Here is a 21,130-nt window from a genome sequence, read left to right as displayed (position 1 = left end):
TTACCTTCTGCTCAAATAATAATGATAATTGTGATATTTGTTAAATGCTTACTATGTGCCAGGCACTGTACTAAGCACTGGGGTGGATACAAGCAAATCAGCCCTACACAGGCTGTTTTGTCCCAGGCCATCTCAGGAGAGCACTTGTGGAGATCATTTGCTGATTACATTCTGCCCAACTACATCTCCTTTTCTTTCCAGGTAAACCCAAGGCTGGCTATTGGACATCCCCATTCCCCAAGGACAGTTCCTGTTTTATCTGTGTCCTCAAATCCCGGGCATTCTCCCTGAATTTGAGGAACAGCAGCTCCCGGTAGCACAGGGTATTATTCACCCCATCCCTTCCACCGGTTCTGATTATCAGACTTGAAAATACTTGGGGCCCTATTGAATTCATTTGATTCAATATCTCTGGGGCTAGAACCTTTTGGACACAACATGAAAATTATGGTAAATTAATACTTTTATGCAGAATGATCCACCCATATGTATCCCTGGATTTCCCAGAAAATCATTTTGTTACCTTTATCTCTGCCCCTTCTCCTGGTCCCACTCAACAAGATGTGTTGGATCAAAATAGGTACCAGATAATAATAATAATAATAATGATAATAATAATAATAATAATAATAATAATAATAATAATATTTGTTAAGCACTTACTATGTGCCGGGCACTCTACTAAGTGCTGGGATGTATACAAACAAATCAGGTTGGACACAATCCCTGTCCCACACAGTGCTCACAATCTCAAGCCCCATATTACAGATGAGGTAACTGAGACCCAGAGAAGTGCGATGACTTGCCCAAAGTCACACAGCATACAAGTGACAGAGCTTGGATTAGAACCCAGGTCCTTCTGACTCCCAGGCCCATTTTCTTATGTACTAGGCCACGCTGATACTCTGAGCCCAGATTTAACTGCCAGAGCGTCTACCATCACACAGATCAATTAAATGTTCAAGAAAATGTGAGTGGTGATTCAGAAACCACTAGCACTGTAATCAGTTCCTTCACGTCGGTTTTCAGTTTTGAAATCTTCATAACAGGATGCAGCCTTGTCCATAGTTTAACAATGGGGGACTCCATCATCATCATCATCACTTTCTGGAGAGAGCTGGTTCAGTTTCGGATGGGTAGGTGGGTAAGCCCTTCCAGAGCTAAGTTGAATAGGAAGAATGTGCTAAAGGCAACGGTAGCTCAGGCTTTAGTAGTGGGGACAACTCTTTAATCTACAGAAGCAGCTGCTTCCTCTGGAAATGCTGAACCAGATCATTCATATAAGAAGCCTTCTCATCCAAAAGAACAAATCTTATTCTTTTTGAGCCTCTTCCTACTTCCTGTTGCTGTGAGGGTTGAAGTCTCTGGGTTTTTTTTTTTTTGTATTTGTTAAGCTCATACTATGTACCAGACACTGTACTAAGCACTGAGGTAGATACAAGCTAATAAGATTGGGCACAGTCCATGCCCCACATGGGGCTCACATTCTTAATCCCCATTTTACAGGTAAGGTAACTGAGGCACAGAGAAATTAAGTGACTTGCTCAAGATCTCCCAGCAGACAAGTGGTATAGCCGGGATTAGAACCCAGGTCCTCTGACTCCCAGACCCGTGCTCTTTCCATTAGGTCAACCTGCATCTGTCTGGAGGCTTAAGCAGCTAGACCGTAAATTCACTGTGGGCAGGGAATGTGTCTGTTATATTGTTTATATTGTACTCTCCCAAACGCTTAGCACAGTGTTCTGCCCACAGTAAGCACTCAATAAATACAATTGATTGATTGATTGTGGTTGGAATTAGTTGTTTAAATCCCTCACTAGGGAGTGTTCTGGGATTTCTGCTGAAATGAGCGAGAATATATCAGAGGGGTGGGAATTGGCAAGGCGGGAAACAAAGGGAACTCCTTTCCTTCTCAAGTTGCCCCACTGAGAAGCAGCTTGGCCTAATGGATAGAGCACAGGCCCCATTTTACAGGTGAGGAATCTGAGACATGGAGAAGTTGATTTGCCCAAGGTCACACAGCAAGCTGTGGCAGAGCCGGGATTAGAACCCAGGTCTCCTGACTGACAATCCTGTGCTCTTTCCACTAGGCCACCCAGGATTGCAGTGTACTCTCCTAAGCACTTAGTAAGGTGCTCTGCACAAAGGAAGTGCTCAACAAATGAATATTGATTGATTGCTTCGCATCCTATTTTATGTGTTGTATCGCTCCAAGAAGTCCCACCTGTAGTAGTCAAACTGACTGGAAACCCCATGCAGTGACTTCCATGAAAAGTTAGTTGCCTGGCCTTTTCTGAGGAGCTAATCTACCCCAGAATTCCAGTGTTCCTTGATTTAAAAGGAAGAAGAGAAAGTGTTGAACTGAGTTCATAAGTGTATTATCTTTTAAAAAGATGGGGGCGGGAGTGGAGAAACCTCATCTCAGAGCAAAAATTAAAAATCTCTCGATCATTTTCTGTCATATCCTAGATTAACTTTCCTCCCCATTAGCAGAGTATTCATGTATCTAAAGGGATTTGTAAATCAACACCTGATTTACAAGCTCTTACTCATTTAGAAAGGCTTGTGTTCATTTGACTGGTTTCAGTTTTTTTAACTTTCTTGCTGTTAATATGAAGAGATTTATAGTTTAAGAAATTAAATAAAATCTCAGGCTTTCTCCATCAGATTGGTCGTGGGCCATCTCAAATTGCTCCCAATCTATTTAAATGCACCACCATCAAGACTTCTATCATCAGAGCTCTATTGAAATGGATTGCATACCTTGTTCTCATTTAGAATCATAAATGGAAATTGCAAGGATCTAAGGACATAAATTGGTAGTTAGTGCTATCAAGCTCTATTGTTTTAAAAATGAAGAATTTCAATCGGAAAGTAGGACTTGGTCTCCTTTCAGGAAAGGAGGCTGTGTAGGGAGTAATGATGCTTTTAAGAAGCAGCCTGTCCAGGCGTTGCTGGATGATTTTAGCATTACAAAGGTATGAAAACCAAAGCTGCTGGTCTATTAAAAGCACAACTCTCATCTATGCCACAAAATTACACAAGTCAATTGTTTTGCTTTTTCTTCACCATCTAAAAGTCCGGTCTGCCCTCAAACTGCCAGTATCTGATAGACAAAAGCTATCAAACTCAAATAGATTAGTGTCACATGTTCCCCAAATAACTTGGCTAAGAACGTTAATTAAAGTTTTTTAAAAAATGTATGAGGTGTACAAAGTTGCCTAGAGAGCAAAGGATTTTAATAATCCCAAAACTCATTTATTTCCCCAAAGTTATTTTAGCCTACTGAATTAACATCACTGACATTGCTTCCTGGCCACCTCACAGTCTTGCATTCTAATTATTTTCCATTTGTTAATAATAGCCTGATCCAAGCTTCTTCTTTCTGTCCATATGTGTAGTGTATGTGAATGAAAAAGAGAAGAGTGTTACTATTTGGGGTCAACAACGAACCCTCAGAGTAACTCAGAGACAGCTCAGTTAGGATTGGCTGGGGTAGCCGAGACATGTGAAGGCAAGTATGTGGTTCCCCCTCCCCAAACTCTCTACCCCTGTACTTCTTCCCACTGTTGCCATTGTGCCAAGCCTCTGCACCAGCTGAAGTGGTTCCCTACCACCTCTCTCTAGGTTACTGCTACAGAGACCTAAGCCCCTGTGGCCATGAAAGTCCCATCCAAACAATCAACTAATGGTATTTACTTGAGTGCTTACTGTGGGCAGAGCCTTGTACTGAGCGCTTGGGAGAGCACAACAGAGCTGGAAGACACAATCCCTGCCCTCAGTGAGTTTACACCCTTCCATTTTTTTTCCATCCTACTTCCTGCTGCTGTGAAGGCTGAAGTCTCTGGTTTTGGGTTTGTTTGTTTTTTTGGTATTTGTTGAGCGCATACTATGTGTCAGACAGTGTACTAAGCACTGGGGTAGATAAAAGCTAATCAGATTGGACACAGTCCATGTCCCACATCGGGCTCACAGCCTTAATCCTCATTTTACAGATAAGGTAACTGAGGCACAGAGAAGTTAACTGACTTGCACAAGATTCCCCAACAAACAAGTGGTGGAGGTGGGATTAGAATCTAGGTCCTTTGACTCCCAGGCCCGTGCTCTTTCCACTAAGTCATGCTGCTTCTGTCTAGAAGCTTAAGAAGCTTTTCCCTTTCCCTCCTCCCCCTCCTTCCATCCTTCTCCTATTAGTACACTTCTTCCTCCTGTTTTTCTCCTTCTTCTATTCCTCCTCCTTTCCCCTCCTCCTCTCCTATCTCTGCTTTTCTCCTCCTTTTTCTTTCCTTCTTTCTTTCTCTCGCTCTCCTCCTCCTCCTCTCCTCCTTTCCTTCATTGTGTTCCCTTTTCCCCTCCTCCCCTTTTCCTCCACCCCATGGTGGCAAAATCCCTTTTTACCCTGCCACCTATCTTCTTACCAGGCTCCTGTGAGAGATTTTCTCTTTTTGTAGGTGTGTGGGTAAGTGAATGTGTTAGCTTTGTTGGGATGTGAGTGAGCATCCTGGTATATTTGGGTATGGAAGTGTTTGCTCCTATCAATCAATCAATCATATTTATTGAACACTTACCATGTGCAGAGCACTGAACTAAGTACTTGAGAGAGTACAACACAACATTATAACACACATTCCCTGCCTACACTGAGCATAAAGTGTAGGGGAGAAATAGACATTAATATAAATTACAGATATGTTCATAAGTGCTGTGGAGCTTGCGTCCTACTTGCATCTTCTTAACCCCAGGTGAGGCTTGGCAACTCTGTCCTCAAAATAATAATAATAATAATGATAGTATTTGTTAAGTGCTTACTATGTGCCAAGCACTGTTCTAAGAGCTGGGGTAGATACAAGCTACCCCATTTTACAGATGAGGTAACAGGCACAAAGAAGTTAAGTGACTTGCCTAAAGTTACACAGCTGACAAGTGGCAGAGTTGGGACTAGAACCCATGACCTCTGACTCCTAAAGCCTGTGCTCTACTAGAATGCTTGTGCTTATCCAGACTCCCCAGAGAATATAGTTCAATATTTCAAAAGGTTCCTCCACCCCAGCCCCACCATGTCCCAGGCAATGATTTCTTCACTGAGAACTTCTTGAAGACTCTGAATTCAGGGGGCAGTATGTCCAATGAATAGCTTTTGAAGAGAAGTAGAGATGAATTTCCAATGGAGACCCACACACAATAAGTGCTCAATAAATTGTCATAAAAGTCAAAGAGGGAGTATGGGTATGCTAGATGTGTATGTGAGTATTTGTGAAAGAAGATGGTTGTGATATGGCTAAAAGGGACAGACAACTATGGAAGAGACTGTAAAGAAACTCACTGATCTATGCCACCCAGATATTTGTCGGTGGTGGCTGTGAAAAGTCCCTGAATATGCACTCATAGAAGGAGTTTTGACAGTGAAATTGTCTTGGTAACACCCTCTCTTATTTGAAAAGTGGTTTCTGTACCCCAAGAAGCAGTTTTTGACAACTGAATGGTCTTGATAGCATTCTTTTATATTGGAAGAATGGTACACTACCAGAAGAGTTGGCAACATCTGAAGGTTAGGCGAAACTATGCCAATTAGTTTATTTATTTGTATTGATGTCTGTCTCCTCCTCTCTAGACTGTTAGCTCATTGTGGGCAGGGAATATCGTTGTTTATTGTTGTACTGTACTTTCCCAAGCATTTAGTACAGTGCTCTGCACACAGTAAGTCTTAATAATTACTATTGAATGAATCAGTAAAAGAGATGAGATAAGAAGAGTTCAATCATTCAATGGTATTTATTGAGTGCTTTCTATGTTCAGAGCACTGTACTAGATGTTTGGGAGAGTACAGTACAACAGAATTAGCAGACATGTTCCCTGCCCATAACGAGCTTAGAGTGTAAAGGATACAATATCCTGAATGCTCATGAACAAACTATGGTATATAAAAGGTGCATAATGGCTAAGATTTTCAGAACCACTCCATCATCTGAAGTCCTGTGCATGGTGGTCCCCCTTAGCCTGACCAGCTAACAATGCGAGGAGATATGTATTAGTTTGAAGAGGCATGTATGTGTACGTGTGTGAGAAGGTATGTTTGGAAAGCATTCCAGTAGAAAAAGAATCTATCAATAAAATTGTAATGTGCTTGCACACAGGTGCATTTCTGACTCTATCAGATTAGCATACCTGATTTGAGGTAAATCTCTAAGTGACATAAGATCCAAATACCAGTATGAGGAAAATGAGACAATACCATTGAATGATTCATTCATTCAATCGTATTTATTGAGCACTTACTGTGTGCAGAGCACTGTACTAAGCTCTTGGGAAGTATAAATTGGCAACATATAGAGACGGTCCCTACCCAACAGTGGGCTCACAGTCTAGATGGGGGAGACAGAGAACAAAACATATTAAAAAAATAAAATAAATAGAATAAATATGTACAAATAAAATAAATGAATAAACAGTAGTAAATACGTACAAACATATATACATATATACAGGTGCAGTGGGGAGGGAAAGGAGGTAAGGCGGGGGGGATGGGGAGGGGGAGGAGGGGGAGAGGAAGAAGGGGGCTCAGTCTGGGAAGGCCTCCTGGAGGAGGTGAGCTCTCAGTAGGGCCTTGAAGGGAGGAAGAGAGCTAGCTTGGCAGATGTGCGGAGGGAGGGCATTCCAGGCCAGGGGGATGATGTGGGCCGGGGGTCGACAGTGGGACAGGCGAGAACGAGGCACGGTGAGGAGATTAGCGGCAGAGGAGCAGAGGGTGCGGGCTGGGCTGTAGAAGGAGAGAAGGGAGATGAAGTAGGAGGGGGCGAGGTGACGGAGAGCCTTGAAGCCGGGGGTGAAGAGTTTTTGCCTGATGTGTAGGTTGATTGGTAGCCACTGGAGATTTTTGAGGAGGGGAGTAGCATGCCCAGAGCATTTCGGGACAAAGACAATCCAGGCAGCGGCGTGAAGTATGGATTGAAGTGGGGAGAGACAGGAGGATGGGAGATCAGAGAGGAGGCTGATACAGTAATCCAGACGGGATAGGATGAGAGCTTGAACGAGCAGGGTAGCAGTTTGGATGGAGAGGAAAGGGCGGATCTTGGCAATGTTGCGGAGCTGAGACCGGCAGGTTTTGGTGACGGCTTGCATGTGAGGGGTGAATGAGAGAGCAGAGTCGAGGATGACACCAAGGTTGTGAGCTTGTGAGACAGGAAGGATGGTAGTGCCGTCAACAGTGATGGGAAAGTCAGGGAGAGGGCAGGGTTTGGGAGGGAAGACAAGGAGTTCAGTCTTGGACATGTTGAGTTTTAGGTGGTGGGCAGACATCCAGATGGAGATGTCCTGAAGGCAGGAGGAGATGCAAGCCTGGAGGGAGGGAGAGAGAGCAGGGGCAGAGATGTAGATTTGGGTGTCATCAGCGTAGAGATGATAGTTGAAGCAGTGGGAGCGAATGAGGTCACCTAGGGAGTGAGTGTAGATCGAGAACAGAAGGGGACCAAGAACTGAACCTTGAGGAACCCCTACAGTAAGGGGATGGGAGGGGGAGGAGGAGCCAGCAAAAGAGACTGAGAATGAACGGCCGGAGAGATGAGGAGAACCAGGGGAGGACAGAGTCTGTGAAGCCAAGGTTGGATAGCGTGTTGAGGAGAAGGGGGTGGTCCACAGTGTTGAAGGCAGCTGAGAGGTCGAGGAGGATTAGGACAGAGTAGGAGCCATTGGATGTGGCAAGCAGGAGGTCATTGGTGACCTTTGAGAGGGCAGTTTCTGTGGAATGTAGGGGACGGAAGCCAGACTGGAGGGGGTCGAGGAGAGAGTTGGTGTTGAGGAATTCGAGGCAGCACATGTAGATGACTCGTTCAAGGAGTTTGGAAAGGAATGGTAGGAGGGAGATGGGGCGATAACTAGAAGGTGAGGTGGGGTCAAGAGAGGGTTTTTTTAGGATGGGAGAGACATGGGCATGTTTGAAGGCAGAGGGGAAGGAACCAGTGGAGAGTGAGTGGTTGAAGATGGAAGTTAAGGAGGGGAGAAGGGATGGAGTGAGAGATTTCATAAGATGAGAGGGAATGGGGTCAGAAGCACAGGTGGCCAGAGTAGCACTTGAGAGGAGGGAGGAGATCTCCTCTGAGGATACTGCTGGGAAGAATGGGAGAGTAGCGGAGAGCGTTGAGAGCCGGGGGGTTGGAGAAGCGGGGGGAGTGACTTTGGGGAGCTAAGAGCTAAAGAGCTAAGAGGCTAAAGTTCCAATAACAGGGAGAGATATGCAATGTGGAAGAGCCATCAATCAGCTCATATAGTTTCATTAATAATAAAATATCCCCGACAAAGGGGAACTGACCTGCTTCATCTCTTTGAAAAGATAGAAGATTTTTTTAAAAAATCAGAAGAACAATAGCAACAACTAGAGATGAACTATGCTTCTATCCCACCTAATCAAGAATACTGAAATACCAATTAGCCCAAACATCAAATAACAAAATGAAAGATAGGGTAGGAGGCACTAGGGCTGGAGGAGCTACATGCTCAAATGCCAGCAAAGAAAAGCTAATTAAGAGGTAATGCCAAAGGAGTAGACTGTTGTTGTGGAATAATGGTGTCCTACTGCTGCATAAATGCCAAGGTGACGTCGAGGCATCTAACTGAATGAGATGTCAAATCAAAGCTGAAATATTAATTTTTAAGAGGGGAGACATTTCAACTGGGCTCTCCAAGGGGGATACTGATAACAGCCTGAGACCCAACTGATTAAGTTATGCCGGGCTGTTGTCCGTGGAGCCACCATCATCACAGAGTACCATGTTATCTATGGCTTGCTGGTTGCCCCCCGAGAGAAGCTTAGAGAGGAGACTTGTCAGATGTTGCTTTACCACTGGTCTGAACATTTCCCTTGACAGCCAAAGGAATTGGTTTCTCCTCCAAATCTGGTACTGCCTTTTTGTAATCAGGGCAATGGATTTTCTCTGAAACAGGTGGGCCCTCCTGCTGGGACCTGCATTTGAGGAATTGAAAGAGTTCACAGGGAATCATTTAGATTCATGTTATGACCAATATACTTGAACATAGAGAAAAAGGGTGATATAGTGGATACAGCATGGGCCTGGAAGTCAGAAGGACCTGGGTTTTAATCCTGGCTCTGCCACTTGTCTGCTGTGTGACCTTAGACAAGTCACTTCACTTCTCTGGGCCTCAGTTACCTCCATCTGTAAATTGGGGATTAAAGCTGTGAGCCCCATGTGGGACAGGGACCATGTCCAACCTGATTAACTTGTATCTACCCCAGCAGTTAGTACAGTGCCTGGCACACAGTAAGCACTTAACAAATACCATTTACAAACAACCCCAAAATACAAAACAAATAAACCAAATATATTGGTACATTCAGAAGCCTAGCAATGGATCAGATAATCCCACTCCTATTTGCCATGTGTGTGAACCCTAACAATGACACTTGCAGGCATTATTGAGATAGACTTACAGTCAAATATGTGATCAGAGGAAATAGACCAACAGAGAGAAGATGCATGGCCTATTTGAAAGAGCATGGACCCGGGAGTCAGACATGGGTTCTAATCCTGGATCTGCCAGTTGTCTGTGTGACCTTAGGCAAATCAATTAATTTTTCTGAGCCTCATATACCTCATCTGTGAAGTGGGGATTAAGGCTGTGAGCCCCATGTGGGACAGGGACTGTGTCCAACCTGATGATCTTGTATCTGCTCCAGTGATAAGTACAGTGCCTGGCACATAGTAAGCATTTAACAAATACCATTTAAAACAATCAAAAACAGAAAAAAACAGTGGTCAAGAGGAAGAGGGAGAGTGACACCAATGTTTCTCTCACCGTAATCCTCCCAGGTGCAGGCTATAGAGCAATCTCTTGATGTTAAACTACAAGAGCTGAACACTCATCCATTGTTTCAACAGGACTATCCATCAGTGCATAGAGGGGACTAGCAGAGTTTGGATAGGTGCCTTTTCAGACCTATGGAAGCAAGTGTGCTTTGCTCATAATGAAAGTAAGTTCAGCCAGTATTTCCTTGAAGGCAGAAAAAAGAAAGAAAGGAACCTTCCAGGGTTCAGACTGGGCCTTGTCTATAGTGTGTGGCACCTCTCTATCCTAATCCTCCTCGACCTCTCAGCTGCCTTTGACACTGTGGACCACCCCCTTCTCCTCAACATGCTATCCAACCTTGGCTTCACAGACTCCATCCTCTCCTGGTTCTCCTCTTATCTCTCCACTCATTCATTCTCAGTCTCTTTTGCAGGCTCCTCCTCCCCCTCCCATCCCCTTACTGTGGGGGTTCCCCAAGGTTCAGTTCTTGGTCCCCTTCTGTTCTCGATCTACACTCACTCCCTTGATGACCTCATTCGCTCCCACGGCTTCAACTATCATCTCTACGCTGATGACATGCAGATCTACATCTCTGCCCCTGCTCTCTCCCCCTCCCTCCAGGCTTGTATCTCCTCCTGCCTTCAGGACATCTCCATCTGGATGTCTGCCCGCCACCTAAAACTCAACATGTCCAAGACTGAACTCCTTGTCTTCCCTCCCAAACCCTGCCCTCTCCCTGACTTTCCCATCACTGTTGATGGCACTACCATCCCTCCCGTCTCACAAGACTGCAACCTTGGTGTCATCCTCGACTCCACTCTCTCATTCACCCCTCACATCCAAGCCGTCACCAAAACCTGCTGGTCTCAGCTCCGCAACATTGCTAAGATCTGCCCTTTCCTCTCCATCCCAACCGCTACCCTGCTCATTCAAGCTCTCATCCTATGCCGTCTGGACTACTGCATCAGCCTTCTCTCTGATCTCCCATCCTTGTGTCTCTCCCCACTTCAATCCATACTTCATGCTGCTGCCTGGATTGTCTTTGTCCAGAAACGCCCTGGACATGTTACTCCCCTCCTCAAAAATCTCCAGTGGCTACCAATCAATCTGCGCATCAGGCAGAAACTCCTCACCCTTGGCTTCAAGGCTCTCCATCACCACGCCCCCTCCTACCTCACCTCCCTTTTCTCCTTCTACAGCCCAGCCTGCACCCTCTGCTCTTCTGCCGCTAATCTCCTCACCGTGCCTCGTTCTCACCTGTCCCACTGTCGACCCCTGGCCCACGTCATCCCCCTGGCCTGGAATGCCCTCCCTCTGCCCATCCGCCAAGCTAGCTCTCTCCCTCCCTTCAAGGCCCTACTGAGAGCTCACCTCCTCCAGGAGGCCTTCCCAGACTGAGCCCCTTCCTTCCTCTCCCCCTCGTCCCCCTCTCCATCCCCCCGTCTTACCTCCTTCCCTTCCCCACAGCACCTGTGTATATGTATATATATGTTTGTACATATTTATTACTCTTTATTTATTTTACTTGTACATATCTATTCTATTTAATTTTGTTAATATGTTTGGTTTTGTTCTCTGTCTCCCCCTTCTAGACTGTGAGCCCACTGTTGGGTAGGGACTGTCTCTATATGTTGCCAACTTATACTTCCCAAGTGCTTAGTACAGTGCTCTGCACACGGTAAGTGCTCAATAAATACGATTGATTGATTGATCAATAATATTAAGTAAACATAGCTGTCGGTATTGGGACACCTGTGTTCAAGTGTGTCCTAGCTCCGACTCTCCACGTTGGGTAAGGCTTACTTCAGACATTTAGCCACCAGAAGAGGTAATAGTATTTACTAAGTGCGTAATAATAATTGTGGTATTTTTTAAGTGCTTACTTTGTGCCAGGTACTGTACTAAGCACTGGGGTGGATACAGGCAAATCGGGTTGGCCGCAGTCCCTTGTCCCATGTAGGGCTCACAGTCTCAATCCCCATTTTACAGATGAGGTAGCTGTAAAGTGATTTGCCCAAGGTCACACAGCAGACAAGCGGCAGAACCAGGATTAGAATTGATGACCTACTGACTCCCAGGCTCGTGATCTACCCACTATGCCATGCTGCTTCTCTACGGCATGCTGCTTCTGGTGCAGAGTACTGTATTAAGCCTTGGGAAAGAATACACAATTGTGTATTCTAGACTTTGAGCTCACTGTGGGCAAGGATTGTCTCTTTTTATTGTTGTATTGTACTTTCCCAAACACTTAGTAGAGTGCTTTGCACACAGTAAGTACTCAATAAATATGACTGAATGAATGAATTGAATGAATTAGACACAGACTTTGTCCCTCAAGGGGGTCGCCATCTAAAAATAGAAGGAGGAGAGGGGACTGACTACAGATACAGAATGACAGATGAAAACAAAACACTTAGACAACATGAAGACAAAGATCAGCAGGGTACTTGGGCTAGAGGAGCAGAATTTCACTCCTCATGGCTCAGAGCCCACAGCGAGCACTCCAGCAGCTGCTGCCACAGTCTTCCCAAGGTATAGAGCAAGTCTATTCTGCCAGGATAGAGCAAGGCAGGTCGAAGTGGAGGTTCCTCGGAGACACAGAGGAGAGCCAATGAGGGTTCCTGGGGAGACAGTGCAGCAGTCTGGTGGGGGGGTACTTCCCAAGCGCTTAGTACAGTGCTCTGCATACAGTAAGCACTCAATAAATACAATTGAATGAATGAATGAATGAGAGCACCAAAGGCCCTGGATGTTGGGACTGAGGGGCAACTGTCTGGAGGAGTCATGTGGCTCTCTGGTGGAGAGAGAGGCCTGGTGAATGTTCAGCAGTGGCTAAATCAATCAATCAATCAATCGATTATTGAGCGCTTACTGTGTGCAGAGCACTGTACTAAGCGCTTGGGAAGTACAAGTTGGCAACATATAGAGACAGTCCCTACCCAACAGTGGGCTCACAGTCTAAAAGGGGGAGACAGAGAACAAAACCAAACATACTAACAAAATAAAATAAACAGAATAGATATGTACAAGTAAAATAAATAAATAGAGTAATAAATATGTACAAACATATATACATATATACAGGTGCTGTGGGGAAGGGAAGGAGGTAAGATGGGGGGATGGAGAGGGGGACGAGGGGGAGAGGAAGGAAGGGGCTCAGTCTGGGAAGGCCTCCTGGAGGAGGTGAGCTCTCAATAGGACCTTGAAGGGAGGAAGAGAGGTAGCTTGGCGGATGGGCAGAGGGAGGGCATTCCAGGCCCGGGGGATGACGTGGGCCGCGGGTCGATGGCGGGACAGGCGAGAACGAGGCACGGTGAGGAGATTAGCAGCAGAGGAGAGGAGGGTGCGGGCTGGGCTGTAGAAGGAGAGAAGGGAGGTGAGGTGGGAGGGGGCAAGGCGATGGAGAGCCTTATAGCCGAGGGTGAGGAGTTTCTGCCTGCTAAAGAAGCAGTATGGTATAATGGATAGAGCACGGGCCTGGGAGTCAGAAGGTCACAGGTTCTAATTCTGGCCCTGCCAATTGTCTGCCGTTTGACCGTGGGCAAGTCACTTCACTTCTCTGTACCTCAGTTACCTCATCTGTAAAATGGGGATTGAGACTGTGAGCCCCACATGAGACAGGTACTGTGTCCAACGTGATTTGCTTGTATCCACCCCAACACTCAGTACAGTGCCTGACACACAATTACCACTTACCAAATACTATGATTACTATTATTACTGAAGTCCACCTGGCAGGCAGTGCACAAAGCATGCTGGTAGCAGCACCTGGGGGAGTAGCACAGCCACCGGGAAGAGAGGTCCAGGATGTGATCAGCAGCAGCTAAATCCACATGGCAAAGAATTTCCAGTGTGTCTTATTCCCCATTGGGCCCCTCTAGACTCCAAGCTCCCTGTGAATAGGAAGCATGTCTATTCATTCTACTGTATTGTACTCTCTCAATTGCCTAATACAATGCGTGACACACACAGTAAGCACCCAATAAAATAGTTTATTGACTAATAATAATAAAAATGGTATTTGTTAGCACTGTTCTTAGCACTGGTATAGGTACAAAGGTAATCAGGTTGGACACAGTCCCTGTCCTACATGGGGCTCACAGTCTCCATTCCCATTTTACAAATGAGACAACTGAGGCACAGAGAAGTGAAGTGATTTGCCCAAGATCACACAGCAGACAAGTGGCAGTCAGGATTAGAACCCACATCCTCTGACCCCCAAGCCGGTGCTCTTGCCACTAGGCCATGAAGAATTGTAGTGTTTGTCAAGTGCTTACTACAGGCCAAGTCCTGGGGTAGACTCAAGATAGCTGTTCAGACCCAATCCCTGTCCCATGTGGGGCTTACAATCTAACCGGTGGGGGAAGAATAGGTATTGTTTTATCCCCGTTTTACGGGCGATGAAACTGAGGCCCGGAAAAGGTAAACGATGTACCCAAAGTCACAGCAGTTAAGTGAGGGGGGCTAGAACCCCAGTCTCCCGACTCCCAGCCCTGCGCTCTTTCCATCTGGGTTTTTGAAACGGCACACTGAAAGAAAGAGAAAGGTGGGGAAACCGGGGCAGCTTGGAGTTGGTCACTTGGAACTCGCTCAGCCTGTTTTTCTTCCTCTGAGATCTGCACAGCGTTCTCCCCCAGCCGCCGCCTTTGCTCCCGCTCTATTTCGCCCTCCCTCCTTCCTTCCTTCCCCGGCAACGATCTGGGGCGGGCCTTGAGGTTAGCCCCGTCCCCAGGCAGGATTGAGGGGTGGGTTTGGGAGCGATTTCCCCAGTGGATTAGAGCGATGACGCTCCTCAGGTCGTCGTCGGCGGCCTCCATGGCTTTGTGACGCAGAAGGCGGGAGGAGGGGGAGTGGCCTGTGCTGGGTTCCACCCTTCAGCGGGGCCGACCCCGGTCCCCGTCCCCACCACCTCTCGTCGCTGGCCGCCGGCCGCCGGGAGCCCGGGGGATGTGAGTACCGAGTCGGGCCGGGCGGGTGGGCGGCCAGGGGCGATTACGCCACGCGGCATGATTAACCGCTCTAGAAGCAGCAACAGTAGTAAACCTAGGGGCGGGGAGCGGCGAGCGGCCCTTTTTTTGAGCTTGGCCCAAACCCGAGCCCCACACCTGAGCAGTTGCGTTTTGCGCGCGCGCACGCACCCACCCACCCACACCCCTTCCCTTCTCTCCCCTCCCGTGGCCGTGGGAGGGGCTGTTTTGCATCACGTGTGTGTGCAGGCCTGCTGCGAAGAGGTGGGCTGGCCCGATTGCGTGTCCCCTGGGGTACGTGGGGCATCGATGTCTCTGGGTGGGGGATGTCGAACCTCATGCCAACGGAAAATGTTGCTCCTGCAGCATCTCATCTGGACTCATTGAGTGTCCCTCGAGGCAGTAGTGTTGCCAGGAGTTGGTGGAGCGGTGCCGACTGGGCAGCAGTTTTCGGAGAGCCAAGTGGCCCCAAGGACTCCCTCTCTCTCCTTCCTCTTTATTTGCAGCCCCTCTTCGCCAGGGAGGATCTAGTGCTAGAAGAGAAGACTGGCATGGCAGAGAGGGTGTCCCCAGCCTCCTCCCCTTGCATCGCTCCCTCTGTCCATTTCTCCACTTGAATGGAGCGAAAAAGGCACCAGAGCCCCTTCCCCATAGTCGAGCGACATTTCCCCCCACTAAGGCTGGGATATTTGACCCGGGAAGCTCTCCCTAAACTAAAATGGGGTTTGAGGGTAGGGCTGAAAATGGCTGACCCCATTCTTTGCTTCCTCTGACTTTGGAGACCCAGTCTTTGTTGGGGCCTTTCTGTAGCCCCGATGGCACTAGAAAACAAGAAGAAGAAGCAAATGAAAATGGGTTGCAAAAAATGGTGAATTTGAATTAGGGGCTCTTCTCGGTGATCGTTTCCAAACCTTCACTTTATCCCCTTTTCTTCTCCCACAGACAGTGAACTGGAATATTCCCTAATCAATCAAATTGCAGATATGTACATAAGGGCTTTGGGACTGAGGCGGGGGCTAATAAAGGGTACAAATCCAAGTGCAATGCTGAGTGTTGCAAAGTGGCCATTCTGCTTCGTGGGGAGAATTCCCAAGGGGCCCTTGGGGTGGCAGGCAGCTGATTCCTATGTAAAACTAGGACATGCTTGTGGAGGACTTGGATCTTTGGGCTTCATCCTCCTCCCCTTGACTCCAACTTCAGTTACTTGTTCATCTATCTTAAGGCAGGGGACTGGGCCCGATGACCTCTTGGGGGCCTTCCAGATCCTTGATTGTATAATTTAAAAAGTAGAGGTACAGTTCACAATGTCACACTCCCATGTTTTCATTTCTAAAATGCCACTGAGCACCATTTCAAAAAGTAGACATAGCAACAGCAATCAACCTGTGGTATTTATTGAGCACTTACTATGTGCAGAGACCTGTACTGAGCTCTTGGGGGAGTACAGCCTGTCAGACTTGGTAGACATGTCCCCTGTCCACAACAAGCTTACAAGTCTAGAGAGGGAGGCAGCCATTAAAATCAGTTATGTACCTAAGTGCTGTGGGGCTGAGGTTGGGGTGACTAAAGGGTACAAATTCAAGTGCAAGGGTGACACAGAAGGGAGAGGGAGTAGGGGAAATGAAGGCTGAGACAGGGAAGCAGCAGCACCCAAAAAAAAATAAGCACCGCTTAGTGTGTAATGCTGTACTGGGCAAGGTACAAAGGAAGTAATGCATGTGCACGAACACCTCCCCCACCCCCTCACATACACACCCTCGCCCTCTGGAAACTTTCCCAAGGATACTGGCTGCATAGAAATGTCTTTTTGGTTTCTCTGCCAAGCAGTAACTTGTCATGTTTCAAGTGCAGCAACCCACTTATGTTAGTGCTGTGTACAGTCTGCTCTCTCTATGTGCCTTTGAATTTTTCTCTGAGCTGTAATGGCTTGAATTCTATTTTCCAGTCCTGTGACCTTACTTGTTTTTTTGCTGGTTTCAGGAAAACCTTGTTGAATTTGGGGGTGTGTGGGGTGTGTGTTTGTGTGCATGCGCACATGCACGCCTAGGCCCGTTATTCTGGCTTCTGGTAGCTGTGAATTGTCTGTGTATTTGAAGGCCTCACAGAACCGAGCTGTACCAGGACGTGCCTTCAACATGCTGGCCGATTGTCTACTCTCCGGGATACAACATCACATTCATGGGCTTGGAGAAACTCCATCCATTTGATGCAGGAAAATGGGGGAAAGTGATCAACTTCCTGAAAGGTAAAATTATTGCTGGAATTTCAAACTCTAGAGTAAGAGGCGAAGCTGGGGAATTTTTTACCAGTACTGGGAGAATTTTTTGGTTTTGGAAACATGTCATACTGCAGGCTTAATTATAGCCAGACATTTTTCAGACTCATTGTTTGCCAAGATTCTTTTCCCGCCTCCGAAAAAGGAAACAAAAATAAACATGCGTGTTGTCAGTCTTGTTCCTCTAGATGACAAAGCAGGTGTAGGCTTTGTGCAGGCAATTTCAATGGCTTTTAGAGTCTCATTTTGTTAACTCAAGGAAGAAAGGCCTTTGTTATTTTCCCTGTACCATTATCCCTGCAGAATTTTGGGGTTTTTTTGGCCCTTTTCTGTATCCAGCTGTGAGCAGAGCTGACCTCGTCCTCCAGTGCTGAGAATAGCAAAGTTCTGTCCTTGCGGATCTCATCTCCATCGTGAGCAGATCACCCTTTTGTACAGAGATCTGTGAGGTCACGTCATTCTTCCTTTGTGTCCTTGTTGCTGTCTCCTATTGTAGGAGGCTGAAGAGGAGGTTTTTTGAGCTAGCTCTTCAGTTGGGTTTCAGGATGGGTGAGGGTTGTCACCCAGATGGCTCCTCTGCAGCATCCAAGTGGGATGATGGATGATTTGCCGATGCTGTGATAGTATCTTCCTGGATTCTAAGAGTCTTTGATGCTTGGGGTTTGGTCTGAGAACCATTAAGTAGTCCTTAGTCTCCCATGTTGTTTATGTGGCTAGGAGTGAAGCCTGTTCCCTTTAGCATTAGCCTTATTGGTGCTGTGCTGCTAGAGGCCACAACTGGTGGCCAAGGGAGCTATTGAAAACCGGATAGTTTCTCATCTGCCTGAGACAATTTAAATATTATCTCTGGAGGCAAGGGAATTGATGACAAGACCCAGGGGTTTATGATTTTTTCTGATTTCTTTATTCTCTGTTGGTTCTTTGGCATTTTTTTCATTATTGGGTGTAGAGTGGAGGGAGCGTCTTTGTGAAACGGCCATGAGGAATGGGTCAAATAACAATAATAACTGTGGTATTTGTTAAGCACTTGCTATGTGCCAAGCCCTCTACTAAGCACTGGGGTAGATAGGATGTAAGCAGATCGGACAGAGTCACCGTTCCACCTTGAGGCTCATAGTCTAAGGGGGAGAGAGAACAGGTATTGAATCCCCATTTACAGATGAAGAAACTGAGGCACAGGGAAGTTAAGTAACTTGTCCAAGGGCACTCAGCAGACAAATGGCAGAGCCGGGATTAGAGCCCAAGTCCTCTGACTCCCATGCTCAGGTGGTGGGAGATCACATAATTTCATAATCACATAATTTCTCAGCATTACTTCCTTGGGGAAGCAGCCAAGAATCAGTGTGGCCTAGCAGATAATAATAATAATTCATAATTATGGTATTAGGCACTTATTATTAGCCAAGCACTGTTTTAAGCACTAGGGTAGATACAAGTTAATCAGGGTGGACACAGTCCCTGTCCCATATGGGACTCACATTCTTAATCCCCATTTTACAGATGCAGTAATTGAGGCGCATAGAAGTCATATGACTTGCCCAAGATCCGACAGCAGACACACAAGCATGGGAATCAGAGGATTCTGGGTTCTAATTCTGGCTGTGCCATTTGTCTGCTCTGGGACCTTGGGTGAGTCATTTAGATTCTCTGAGCCTCAGTTACCTCATCTGTAAAATGGGGATTCAGACTGTGAGCCCCATGTAGGACAGGTACTGTGTCCAATCTGATTAGCTTGTACCTATGCCAGCACTTAATACAGTGCCTGGCACATAGTAAGCACTTAACAAATACCCTTTTTTTTGTAAGTAATTCACCAAAGTAATTGCCATCTGGTGGTTCTGTCCTTCTGGACAATCCTTGGAAATTTGAACCAGTTAATGTAATCATTGCCTTCTGGGGCTGGAGGAGTTGGTCAAGGGGAAATGTAAAGGAGTAGAGGGAAATTTTCAATGTGGGTCCCACCATTTGCCCCTGAAGTCCGGTGGTGCTCTGGCCAGTAATAGTTGTGATATTTGTTAAGCACTTACTATGTGCCAGGCACTGTACTGATCGCGGGGGTGGAGACAAGCAAATTGGGTTGGACCCAGCCCCTGTCCCACATCGGGCTCACAGTCTTAATCCCCATTTTACAGATGAGGAAACTGAGGCACAGAGAAGCAAGTGATTTGCCCAAGGTCACACAGCAGACAAGGGACAGAGCTGGGATTAGAACCCAGGTCCTTCTGACTCCCAGGCCTGTGCCACGCTGCTTCCCAACTGCACCTTCCTCTCAGATCTAGACTCAAAAGGAAATAAAGGCTCTGGAGAGACATCTCTTGTCTCGATTGGCAGATCAGGAGAATAGCCAGAGGGAGCAGTTTTCTTTTTCCCCAAACTGGACTAGTGGATGAGTAGCAGCACTTTGTATTGTCACAGAAGCTCTGATTGACATCCCTTCCGAGTCCTGCTCGCATAAAAGGAGCTGAATGAGGTAATCTACTTCTCTATTCCCCATAGATTTTTCTTCTTAACTCTTCTGTCTTATTGTTCTCATGGGTAGTTTCAATACTCACCCCAAATGGCAAAAGGCAGAGAAAGTGCACTGTTATACTTTTATTGATACATTGTTCAAATATGCAAGAGATTCTCTCTCAGTGACATGCTCATGCCTACAATCTTGCCATCAGCAGCCTCATCTTTGAATCAAAGGACAACTCTTCTACTACTACTATTAGTTCTTTAAGTCCACTGAAGAAGCCTCAGCTATGTATCTAACTTTACTGCTGCCTGGCTGCATATTTATCTCCCTCTACTTTCTCTCTTTCTCCTCTCTGGCTTTGTTTACTGCCCTTCTGCTAGAAAGGGGAAAATGAACAGCCACATCTCTTGTAACATGTTTTCACTGAATGATTTGGTTAGAGCTGTTGGGGAACGTTCTGTGTTTATGCACAATTTGGATCAGGCAGGCACCTACCAAATGCATGAGGTGTTCATTTGTTACCCAGTGCCCTTCTGCCCGGATCCATGCGTGATCTTTAGGGAGATACGATGAGGCGCCTCAGATTATCATTTGCCTTAAAGGTCCATTACTCTATTTAACTCGACATGTCAAGTTGGTGCAGGCCTGTAAATGGAGATAAAGTTCCATCCCCCTGCATGATACAATTTCAGGAAGAGGAACTGTATAACCTAGAAGGCAGAATAATAAACAGTTTGTCAAGAGACTTGGGTTCAGGTCCTGGCTCTACCACTGACTTGCTGTGTGGCCTAGGAAAGGTACTTAAATACTCTGTGCCTCTGTTTTTCTACCCATAAATTGGGGGAAAATGTCACTTGCCCTTTCTTCCCAAGCTTGCTGTGACACCCCCTTTAAAACTGTGAATATAGTCAGTATGGGTAAATGAGAAAATACCTGGGCACTGCTTTGCACTCTTTGGAAGGAAGATCCTGTACACAAATAAATCCACTGTATCATCCTTATCATCCTTACATTCTTTTTTTATCCTTCTCTCAATCCCCCATTTTTGTCTGTTGTTACAGAAGAAAAGTTGATTGCAGATGACATGATCGTAGCAGCCCGTGAAGCAACAGAAGAAGACCTTCTGGTGGTACACACGAGGCGATATTTAAACAGGCTGAAGGTATTTATCAGGACTGTGGAATTTGTCAGTAGCTCAGTGCCACCCACTGCCGTTGTGGGCTCCCTCTCTATCACCCCTTTTTCTCCAAAGACTTGCTAGAGAAGCAGCGTGGCTCAGTGGAAAGAGCACGGGCTTTGGAGTCAGAGGTCAGGGGTTCGAATGCCGGCTCCGCCACATGTCTTCTGTGTGACCTTGGGCAAATCACTTAACTTCTCTGAGCCTCAGTTACCTCATCTGTAAAATGGGGATTAAAACTGTGAGCCCCATGTGGGACAACCTGATCACTTTGTATCCCCCCAAGCGCTTAGAACAGTGCTTTGCACATAGTAAGCGCTTAACAAATGCCAACATTATTATTATTATTATCATTACCTCAGAAGTGGAGCTGATTTAGCCCTGAAGCCCATATCGTAAAAGTGTATGATTCTCCTTTGTGGCTGCTGCTAGCCAACCTGAGATGTTGATATTGG

At 46.4% G+C, this 21,130-nt stretch overlaps 1 protein-coding gene across 4 annotated transcripts in view; it reads left to right on the top strand.

Annotated features, from left to right (window-relative positions):
* HDAC11 (histone deacetylase 11) overlaps positions 1-21,130 on the top strand; it is a 102,866-nt gene that overhangs the window by 35,649 nt on the left and 46,087 nt on the right. For 3 of the 4 annotated variants that reach the window (XM_038740816.1, XM_038740817.1, XM_038740815.1), the window contains exons 1-3: positions 14,665-14,747; positions 16,862-17,010; positions 20,560-20,660. In XM_038740816.1, coding sequence (XP_038596744.1) covers positions 14,746-14,747; positions 16,862-17,010; positions 20,560-20,660 — 252 coding nt within the window. In that variant the 5' untranslated portion in view covers positions 14,665-14,745. Of the gene's footprint in view, positions 1-14,664; positions 14,748-16,861; positions 17,011-20,559; positions 20,661-21,130 lie in introns of those variants that run through there. The other variant, XM_038740818.1, reaches the window with a different exon arrangement.

This window comes from Tachyglossus aculeatus, chromosome X1, assembly GCF_015852505.1.
Source record: "Tachyglossus aculeatus isolate mTacAcu1 chromosome X1, mTacAcu1.pri, whole genome shotgun sequence".
Lineage (NCBI taxonomy): Eukaryota > Metazoa > Chordata > Mammalia > Monotremata > Tachyglossidae > Tachyglossus > Tachyglossus aculeatus.
This window is presented reverse-complemented; position numbering and strand designations above follow the sequence as displayed.